Here is a 10,941-nt window from a genome sequence, read left to right on the forward strand (position 1 = left end):
TGGGGAGCGAATTTCTTCGTCGTCCGCATCCCATTCTAGCCGGACATAGTTCGGCCAAGGGTCTCCTGACAAGGAGAGAGACCTCAGTGAGTTTAGCACGTCGCCAAAGGGCGAGTGCTGGAAGATATCCGCGGAGGTGAACTCCATGACCGGTGCCCAATCAGATTCAATAGGCACGGACGCAAGCGGCTCGGAGTCCATGGCCGGGGACGAAACCAACGATTCGGCAACACGTGTCTCGGAGGAGGTGAAGCCAGTATTTGGCTCTATCGCCGCTGAGTGTGCAGCCTCCGTGGCGGGGTCCACCCACCCGTCCTCAGATGGCGCAATTTGTTCCGGACTGAGGGCCGGAGTAGCTGCAGGTGTGATCTCCCGAACACTGTCCGACGGCAGAGCTAAATCATGCTCATCGTGATTGTGCGGCGCACCCGACATGGGCTCGAATCCGTCGAAGATCAAGTCTCCGCGGATGTCGGCAGTATAGTTCAAGTTTCCAAACCTGACGTGATGGCCAGGGGCATAGCTCTCGATCTGCTCCAGATGGCCAAGCGAGTTGGCACGCGGTACGAAGCCGCCGAATACGAAGATTTGTCCGGGGAGGAAAACCTCACCCTTGATCGCATCGTTACCGATGATCGAAGGAGCCATCAAGCCTTATGGTGACGGCACAGTGGAACTCTCAATGAAAGCACCAATGTCGGTGTCAAAACCGGCGGATCTCGGGTAGGGGGTCCCGAACTGTGCATCTAAGGCGGATGGTAACAGGAGGCGGGGGACACAATGTTTACCCAGGTTCGGGCCCTCTCGATGGAGGTAATACCCTACTTCCTGCTTGATTGATCTTGATGATATGAGTATTACAAGAGTTGATCTACCACGAGATCGTATAGGCTAAACCCTAAAAGCTAGACTATGGTCTGATTGTTCTTGTCCTACAGACTAAAACCCTCCGGTTTATATAGACACCGGAGGGGGCTAGGGTTACACAGAGTCGGTTACAAGGGAGGAGATCTACATATCCATACTGCCAAGCTTGCCTTCCACGCCAAGGAGAGTCCCATCCGGACACGGGACGAAGTCTTCAATCTTGTATCTTCATAGTCCAACAGTCTGGCCAAAGGATATAGTCCGGCTGTCCGAGGACCCCCTAATCCAGGACTCCCTCAGGGCTCGCCGTCAACATCACCAGGGTCATCTCGTCTGATCTCATACCGCAATGCACCGCATACCGGGCATGGGTTCAAATCCTTGTACGCACCGCGGTAGAGGATGCAGTCATTAGGGCATGCATGTATCTTCTGCACCTCCAATCCTAGAGGGCCTACGACCTTCTTTGCTGCGTACGTACTGTCGGGCAATTCGTTATCCTTTGGAAGCTTCTTCTTCAATAATTTCAGTACCTTCTCAAATCCTTTGTCAGGCACAGCATTCTCTGCCTTCCACTGTAGCAATTCCAATATGGTACCGAGCTTTGTGTTGCCATCTTCGTAATTGGGGTACAACCCTTTTTTGTGATCCTCTAACATGCGATCGAACTTCAGCTTCTCCTTTTGACTTTAGCATTGCGTCCTTGCATCGACAATGACCCGGCGGAGATCATCATCATCGGGCACATTTTCTGGTTCCTCTTGATCTTCAGCAGCTTCCCCCGTTGCAGCATCATCGGGCACATCGTCTGGTTCCTCTTGATCTTCAGCAGCTTCCCCCATTGCAGCATCACCGTATTCAAGGGGCACATCGTCTGGTTCCTCTTGATCTTCAGCAGCTTCCCCCGCTGCAGCATCACCGTATTCAAGGGGCACATAGTTGTCATCGTCCTCTTCTTCTTCGCTGTCTTCCATCATAACCCCTATTTCTTCGAGCCTCGTCCAAACATTATAGTGTGGCATGAAACCCTTGTAAAGCAGGTGGGTGTGAAGGATTTTCCGGTCAGAGTAAGACTTCGTATTCCCACATTTAGGGCATGAACAACACATAAAACCATTCTGCTTGTTTGCCTCAGCCACTTCGAGAAAATCATGCACGCCCTTAATGTACTCGGAGGTGTGTCTTTCACCGTACATCCATTGTCGGTTCATCTGCGTGCATTATATATAATTATGTGTGTAAAAAGTAAGAAAATTAGACAGGTATCTATGTAAAGTAAGAATTTTTTTCTTTCAGAAAGAAGATAAGAACAAGAGGCTCGCCATGGTGGTGCCGGCGACGAGATCGGCGCGGGCGATCGACGGCGGTGAAGACGGGGACGGGGCGTGACGGACCGCTAATATAAACCTAGACAAATCTCGGGAAAAATGGAGCTCAAAGGTCGAGCTTCGAGAGGAGAAAGCTTAACTATAGTGTGGCTCGGGCATTTCATCGAACACCTCATCTGCATAGGAGGTGAGCTAGAGCACCCAAATGCCCTCCCCTCGCCGGCCAGCAAAAAACAGAGCACTGTGGAGTGCTCTGCTGCGGCGATGGGGTATATATAGGCAACTCATTTGTCCCGGTTCGTGGCTGGAACCTGGACTAAAGCTCCCCCTTCTGTCCCGGTTCGAGCCACGAACCGGGACCAATGGCTGTGGGCCAGGAGCGAGGCCCATTGGTCCTGGTTTGTGCCTAGAACCGGGACAAATGGGTCCACACGAACCGGGACCAATGCCCACGAGGCCCCGGCCGGCCCCCTGGGCTCAACAACCGGGACGAATGCCCCCATGGGTCCCGGTTCGTGCAGAACCGGGACTAATGGGCTGGCCAGGCCCGAACCAAAGCCTGTTTTCTACTAGTGAAACCTAGCACATCACATAGTGATTTTGAAATTGTGGTAACAATAGCACTCAAATCACATAAAGCATTGCACTCGTAATTTTTAATTTTAATTTTAATGGTAGGTTCTCACTCATCGTATAATTTTCTAGGAATTGAAACTTCTAGTTCTAGCAAATCACATAAAGCATTGCACTCATAATTTTTAATTTTAATTTTAATGGCAGGTTACCACTCATCATATAATTTTCTAGTAACTGAAACTTCTAGTTCTAGCTTTTAAAATTAAAATTAAAATTTATGAGTGCAATGCTTTATGTGATTTGGGTGCTAGTGTTTCTACCATTCCAAAATCTATATGTGATGTACTAGGTTTTACCAATATGGATGAATGTTCTCTTATTTTCTATTTGGTGGATTCTACTATTAAAAAGCCTTTGGGTAGAATTAACGATGTTCTTATTCTTGCAAATAGGAACTATGTACCTGTTGATTTTATTGTACTTGATATTGATTGCAATCCGTTTTGCCCCATAATACTTGATAGACTGTTTGTGCGAACCATATGTGTCGTTATTGACATGAAAGAAGGAATATAAAATTTCAGTAAAGAAGGGTATGGAACACTTCCCTAGAACTAGAATTAAGCCACGATATGAATCAATCATGAGGGCCACCATATGCATGCTGAAAATGTGCAAGGGAAAATAAGTGTGGGGGAACACACTAGCGGAAACGCCTCCTGTCGTCTATATGCACCGTGATTCGTGCATATTTTTGGACATAAAATGATTGAAAAATGGATGGAAATTCTTAAAGTTTCTAAATACAGGGCAGTATACATGTTTGTTATATACGAATACGTCTATGTCACATGTCTTACATCCCACATTATGTTACATACTCGGTTCAACCGATGTAAGTGTAATGTTTATCTTCTTGTTCCTTCATCCCTCTCCTGTACTTCTCTGATGTTCGTCTCCTGTTTCTTTTTTTATATATTTTTTCCTGCCTAATTACTTTCTTTTATCTCATTCCGCTCATTCGTTCCTACTGTCCTATCTGCTCGCTAATTCATGCATCATTCTTCTCATGCTTTTTTCTATTCTCTTGCATGAAATACGCATGCTTTTATTCTTGAAAAGTTCCATCTTTGTAGTGTCAAATATTCATTTCTCAAAAGACATCGATGTCACCGTTATGAATTTTGGCCTACCAGATACCATTCGAATTTCATTCCTCAAATTTCACTGGTTTTTAATCATTTTTTTAGTGCTAACATGTTTTTTGTTGTTCTACTAGCTTAGACTACCCACAGTGGGAGTAATATAGGTAGTAACATCACACATATCTAGGTTAAATAGATGATGCGGCATGCAATAAATGAAGAAATAGATGAAAGTGGTAACATAGCTAGTTACTACAACAATTGAAGCTATAGACACAAAGATGGAACTTTTTCTTGCTCCTCATCTTCTTTCTTGCTCCTCTTTCCCCATCTTTTTCTTCCTTTCCACGCTCATCATCTAGATCTGCTCTAGTGACATTTCTATCGGACGTTTGTGGGAGCGCTTCTAGGATGTCAACGGTGACAATCGTCGATGAGGACGATGAGGTCTAGAATTGCTTATGGACGTTGCCCGTGAATATGGCTGAGACGGTCAAGCACCATCTCCGTCGCCTCAACGGTGAGATGGCCAAGTATGGCGAAAAGTGGTCTCTCAGCGAGATCGCCTTCACCAGTGCCGCCTCCTCTAAGGCTCGCCGCCCTTTCCCCCGCCCATGTCGTCGGTGGCCGTGGCCGCACTACACATGACGCATGAGGAAGCCGAGCGGATCATCTGCGAGTGTCAGGCTACTGCTAGAAAACCTTGCCGTGACGCCGCACCCTTCTGTTGCACGAAGACCAACTGCGACGACGACGAAAACAATCTGGTGATGATGACGAGGGAGCACCTGGCCAGCCCGGCATGACCTATGAGGTCACCGTGAAGTATAGGGTAGTGTAGGATTAGTTTTGTAGGTTTTTAGTTTCGTCCAGTTTTATGTAAAAACTATGAAATTTTAAGTTAATATCGTCCTATTTGTTTGAGTTTGCATCAATTTTTTTTTGTTTCGTTGAAACTCGTTTAAAATGTAAATGAACATGTGCGGCTATCTTTTTTTGCGAGAAAACTTTCTATATATTCATCTCCAATCATGACGGTACAACGAACACCAGAAATAATAATTACATCCAGATTTATAGACCATCTAGCGACGACTACAACAATTGAAGCGAACCGTAGGCGCGCCACCGTCATCGTCCCTACATCATCGGAGCCGGGTAAAACTTGTTGTAGTAGACAGTCTGGAGGTCATCGTGCAAAGGCCCCATACGATCAACATACCAGAACTGCAACCGTCGCCGATGAAGAGTAGCGTAGATTAAAAGGATCCAACCTGAAGATAGATGAACGTCGGCGAACGACGAACAGATCCACCAAAGATAGATCCGCCGAAGGCCGATCTCCACACGCCCACGACGGTGCTAGGGGCACCACCGAAATAGGGGTTAGGCAGAAAGAATTTTATTCCATCTTCAGGAGGCCGCCATCATCTCGCCTTCTGATCAGGACACAAGCCCTAAAAAAATTGAAAGTAACATCTAAAAACGGAGCCCTCCCACCAATAAGGGCTGGGATCCACCGCAACTCCGTGACCCTAAGGCCACCGGGGACGAGGCGGACAGGCAGCGGTCCCGGCAAGGGGTGGAGAAAACCTAAACTCGGGACAGGAGGCAGTTTGCTATATGCGGCTATCGTTAGATGGCTGGCTCCCGCATCCGTGGCCGGGGACTAATGCTTCTTCTCCGTAGATGGATCCCGGAGCAAATGTACAAGTCAGCGTAGGAGATGCTCTTAGCTCTCAGGATTTTAGCGGAGTGTCCATCATCGCGTGCATCTTTTTATAAGCACAAGAACGAGGACAAGTCCTCACTGGTGTGCCATAGTTTTTTTTTCACTCCCCAAAGGCAGACCCAAAAGAGTTTTTGGGAAGGATGGGCCACACCATGAGAAATTGGCCCAACAGAATATATATCAGAAAAAGTGTCCAGAAACTTTTGAGGCCCAGCAGGCCAGCCCAGAGCATTCCACGCTGGCAACACTGCAGGACATACGATCGACCGCACGACTCGTGACCAATACAATTGTAGTAGTATTAGCACTAGGACCTTACGGCGGCGGCGCTACAGCGGACCAGCAGACGGCGGCAGCAGCGCAACGGCGGCAGGCGCGCAACGGCGCAAGACAGGAAGGCAACCGGCAAGGCGACAGTTCGGCGGTGCAGCATCCAGCAAGCACGGCGCTGATCTGGGCACTGCAGGACAGGTGCTAGCTACTTGCACTTCCTCTCTCCAATCCTCAAAATTTTGAACCGATCTCAGCACTGTAAAATATGAAATTGGTTTGTTAGTGAATTGTTCACCTGTGCATTTGCAATGTTATATTTTGTTGGATTTGCTAGTGAATTGCCATCTCTCTCGCTGGATCGTATATGTGCGACGTCATAGCTTCATCACTTGTTGTTGCAGGTTCATTAATCTATCATGTCCTTCGCCGGTGTATCTGTCATCGCCAATGGCAAACTCCTGGGCTCTCCCACCTCCCCTACCACCGCCAGCGACAGCACTATAGGATACCACTTGCTCGTCGTGGAAGGCTACTCCCGCATCAACAGATCCATCGCCATCAATTCTCGCTATTTCACAGTGGCGGGCCGCCGCTGGAGTATCTTGTACTACCCCAATGGCCGCAAAAACCATGACATGGATGGCCCGGGATCACTTTGTCTTTACCTCGCCGAGGAAGGTGGAAAGCCTGTGAAGGCGCAGTTCGAGTTCAGTTTCATTGATGGGACTGACCAGCCGGCGACGGCATGCAACCATGCGCATGCTAAGGAAATATTTGAGTTCCAAGACTGGAACCACATCCCGCACGAAAAGCTCATCAAAAGAGAGGCCTTGGAGAAACACCTCAAGGGCGATAGTTTCACAATTCGGTGTGATGTCATCGTTGTGGCGGGGGATGTGATCCCCACCACCACTTCTCCCTTCATCACGGTGCCGCCCTCCGACATGCAACAGAATTTCACCGACCTTCTCCTGGCTGGAGAGGGTACAGATGTGGTCTTCCAGGTCAGTAACGAGGCTTTGGCCGCCCACCGGTGCATCCTTGCGGCCCGCTCTACCGTCTTCAGGGCGGCCCTCTTCGGCCCCATGAAGGAAGGCACATCTCCGACGGTGGTTCAGGTGGATGACATGAATGGGACGGTGTTTAAGGCGATGCTCGGTTTCATCTATGATGACACGCTACCTTTCCCTGCGGCAGACGAAAACGAAGGCGTCCTGCTGCAGCACCTACTCGTCGCGGCCGACAGGTACGACCTCCGGAGGCTGAGATTGATGTGCGAGAAGAAGCTGTGCGAGCACATCCGTGTGGGCACAGCGACGACCATTCTGGCCCTTGCGGACCTGCACCACTGTGACGGGCTGAAGAAGGCGTGCTATGAGTTTCTCCGATATCCGGCGAACCTGAGGGCGGTTGTGGAGACGGAAGGTTTTGAACATCTCTGCAGCAGTTACCCCACTCTTATGAAGGACATGCTCCTCGGCGTGCTGCCTTCTAAGTAGTACTAGTTCATCTTAATGCAATTGCTTGCTCTCTTCCATATTTTGTAATCGTCTGTTTATGTCCTTGATGATTAGGAGATGATTTGTCCAATATATGGTTCTGGTGGGCATGTAATCCGCTGTTCAACTGAAATATGCACTTCCCCTTTCATAACAATTTGGAACGGGCTGCTGTAAAACAACTGCATCTATTAGCTAGGTAGTTAAATTATGTGTGTATTGATATGTACCTTTCCATCAAATATGATAAATGCTTCTATCCTGTTTGCCATGCAGCCACATTGATATAAGCTGGATTTAACAAACCACTGAGACTTAGGCACTTAACAATCACCCATGCTAAAAAAACCTCTTTTCTTTTTCAAGAACACGCAAGAACTTTGCGCACCTTTTGTATTGGGAAGAGAGGAATCGAGTATACAGAAAAGATTTACATTGGTGGCAATCACAGACGATCACAAACAACTCCACACCAGCCTAAAGTAGTCACACTCTCAGCCACTTTCCACCTAGCGAACTCCACCCTTAATCTTGGCTATCACTGAAGTAGGAAGCAAAGCCACCATATATAAAAAATCCTAAAGTATTTAACCGAAAACTAGCACAATTCAACCAACCATGGCAAAAAAGTATCACATTACGAACTTTGACAAAAAAAAGTACCACTTTAGCTCTAATTTATACCGTTGAACATATTTGTATTTAAAATAAAAGCATTTTATATTATTAAAATAACAACTATTCCCTCTGTATCAAAATATAATACGTTTTTTGACACTAAGATAGTGTAAAAAAACATCTCATATTTTGATACGGAGGGAGTATAATTAATTGATATATACCTTACGTAAACAATCAGAAATGCTTCTATCATATTTGCGATGCAGGCAAGCAGCCACATTGATATAAGTTGGACACAACAAATTGTGAATTAGGAACTCAGCAGTTTTCAGTGATAAAAATCATTGAAAATAGACAACTCTCTCAAAAGAAAATAAATGATTTGTATATTTGAATTGAATGTGGAGGTTAATATCTTATTTTCAGAAACATGCAAGCAACGTGATCAGCATGGTCATCTATGGTATTGTTGTACCAAGGGCCATTTCAATAAGTCATGCCATGTTTATGATTTGTAGCAGTCTCCAACTTCAGTGGCACACTGGCCCACACACATCTGCAGACAACTAATTTATAAAGATATGATTTAGAAGATATTAGGGAGAAATGAGGTGGTACTACTCCATCCACAGTTCCACACAGTGTGATGAAACTACCTAACATTAGTTTCATAAGAGCTAACTCTATGCTAACTACCTTATTATGACCTTTCTCCATATTTGCAGAAAATTTAAATATACCCAGTCCAAATTTGAATTATCAAATAGAAAAAATGTAATACGAATGTATCGATGGATGGGTTGGGTTGTCACAGCCATGAGATTTGCACACATTATTCTGCGTATGGCTAGCTTGGGGAACTGTCATGTCTTGTCGCCGTCGACATTGCTAAGGCCGAAACCTTGTGTGATGTAGCCATGATCTGATCTACCGGAGACAGGCTGTTCCAGTGTGGACCAGACAAACAAAATGCAGTGAGTAGGACAGCTACCTCCATGTCCATAGGTTGTAAGCTTCCTCTGCCCTAGGTCAATCACAAATGTACCAATCCTTGAGCGATTTGTAATCGAGATATTCTCTTGTGCGCACTATTCTACTAAGCATCGTCATCGTAAGGCAAGCGGTCACACTACTAGGAAAACGGCTATAGCTAATATGGACAGTAATGGCGCATCATGTATGTGGTGCGCCACTGCTATATAGCAGTGGCGCACCAGATACAGGTACGCCATTATTGGCCACATTACTAATGGCGAACCTTGTGTATGGTGCGCCATTACTAGTTTTGAAAAAAAATAAAAAAATGTTAGCAGTGGCGCACCAGGGGATAGTGCGCCATTACTAGTTTTAACTAGTAATTTAACTAGTAATGGCGCACTATCCACTGGTGCGCCACTACTAACATGTTTTTTTGTTTTTTTTTTCAAAACTAGTAATGGCGCACCACACACCAGGTGCGCCATTAGTAACCCTGGTTACTAATGGCGCATTCTTAGGTGGTGCGCCATTGGTAACTTGGGAGCAGCTAGATATTTTGGACAGCCACCTATCACACTCACTTTCCCCACTTCATTCTCTCCACCTCTACCAAGCTTGGTCTCGGCTGCCTCCTCCTCCTCACCTAATTTGCACCATAGATTCACGCAAATTATGTGGTTAAATTTCCTTTTTTTGATAGGTAAGTAAGGGGAAAGCTTTCTTTATGTTCTAGATCTACTTTTTTCTCCCTCCAACAACGTATACAATTTTTATGGCCTAGATCTAAGTATGTTTGTGGTGTTGCATATGTTTGTGGTGTTGCATATGTTTGTGTTTGCAGGTACCGGTATTTAAAATGCGATAGTTGCCAATATTTTGCCGGAATGTTGATTCATTTCCGTTTCGGCGAGAATTTGGCACTATGCATTCTTTTTGGTCCTATTTTTAGGCAAAGTCATGCCAAATTTTTTTTTGGTTCTAAAATATCGTTTTGCTCTACCCCGCAGGCGACCATGGTCCGCACGATGACCGAAGGCATCATGAATAGGTTTTTGAGCTCCGCGAAGGCCGAGATGCTTCAAAAGAACGAGATGAAGATAAGATGTCTGTGTCGAAGATGCAAGCTGAAGAACCTTATGGAGCCGGATTCCGGACAGGTGCGGGACCACCTTGAAGGAAACATGCCCTAGAGGCAATAATAAAGTTATTATTTATTTCCTTATTTCATGATAAATGTTTATTATTCATGCTAGAATTGTATTAACCGGAAACATAATACATGTGTGAATACATAGACAAACAGAGTGTCACTAGTATGCCTCTACTTGACTAACTCGTTTATCAAACATGGTTATGTTTCCTAGCCATAGACATGAGTTGTCATTTGATATACGGGATCACATCATTAGGAGAATGATGTGATTGACTTGACCCATTCCGTTAGCTTAGCACTTGATCTTTTAGTATTCTGCTATTGCTTTCTTCATGACTTATATATGTTCCTATGACTATGAGATTATGCAACTCCCGTTTACCGGAGGAACACTTTGTGTGCTACCAAACGTCACAACGTAACTGGGTGATTATAAAGGTGCTCTACAGGTGTCTCCGAAGGTACTTGTTGGGTTGGCGTATTTCGAGATTAGGATTTGTCACTCCGATTGTCTGAGAGGTATCTCTAGGCCCACTCAATAATGCACATCACTATAAGCCTTGCAAGCATTGTAACTAATGAGTTAGTTGCGGGATGATGTATTACGGAACGAGTAAAGAGACTTGTCGGTAACGAGATTGAACTAGGTATTGAGATACCGATGATCGAATCTCGGGCAAGTAACATACCGATGACAAAGGGAACAACGTATGTTATTATGCGGTTTGACCGATAAAGATCTTCATAGAATATGTGGGAGCCAATATGA

The 10,941-nt window shown here is 45.7% G+C and overlaps 1 protein-coding gene across 1 annotated transcript; it reads left to right on the top strand.

Annotated features, from left to right (window-relative positions):
* Positions 1–6,337: 6,337 nt before the first annotated feature.
* On the top strand, positions 6,338–7,420 carry LOC109737141 (BTB/POZ and MATH domain-containing protein 2-like). The gene has a single exon (XM_020296355.1). It carries the CDS (start codon positions 6,338–6,340, stop codon positions 7,418–7,420), a length of 1,083 nt encoding a protein of 360 aa, XP_020151944.1.
* The last annotated feature ends 3,521 nt before the right edge of the window (positions 7,421–10,941 follow it).

This window comes from Aegilops tauschii, chromosome 7, assembly GCF_002575655.3.
Source record: "Aegilops tauschii subsp. strangulata cultivar AL8/78 chromosome 7, Aet v6.0, whole genome shotgun sequence".
Classification (NCBI taxonomy): Eukaryota; Viridiplantae; Streptophyta; class Magnoliopsida; order Poales; family Poaceae; genus Aegilops; species Aegilops tauschii.

Bases quoted from the DNA above. Each gene is read 5' to 3' on its own strand.
- LOC109737141 (XM_020296355.1), top strand. From the start codon at position 6,338: ATGTCCTTCGCCGGTGTATCTGTCATCGCCAATGGCAAACTCCTGGGC.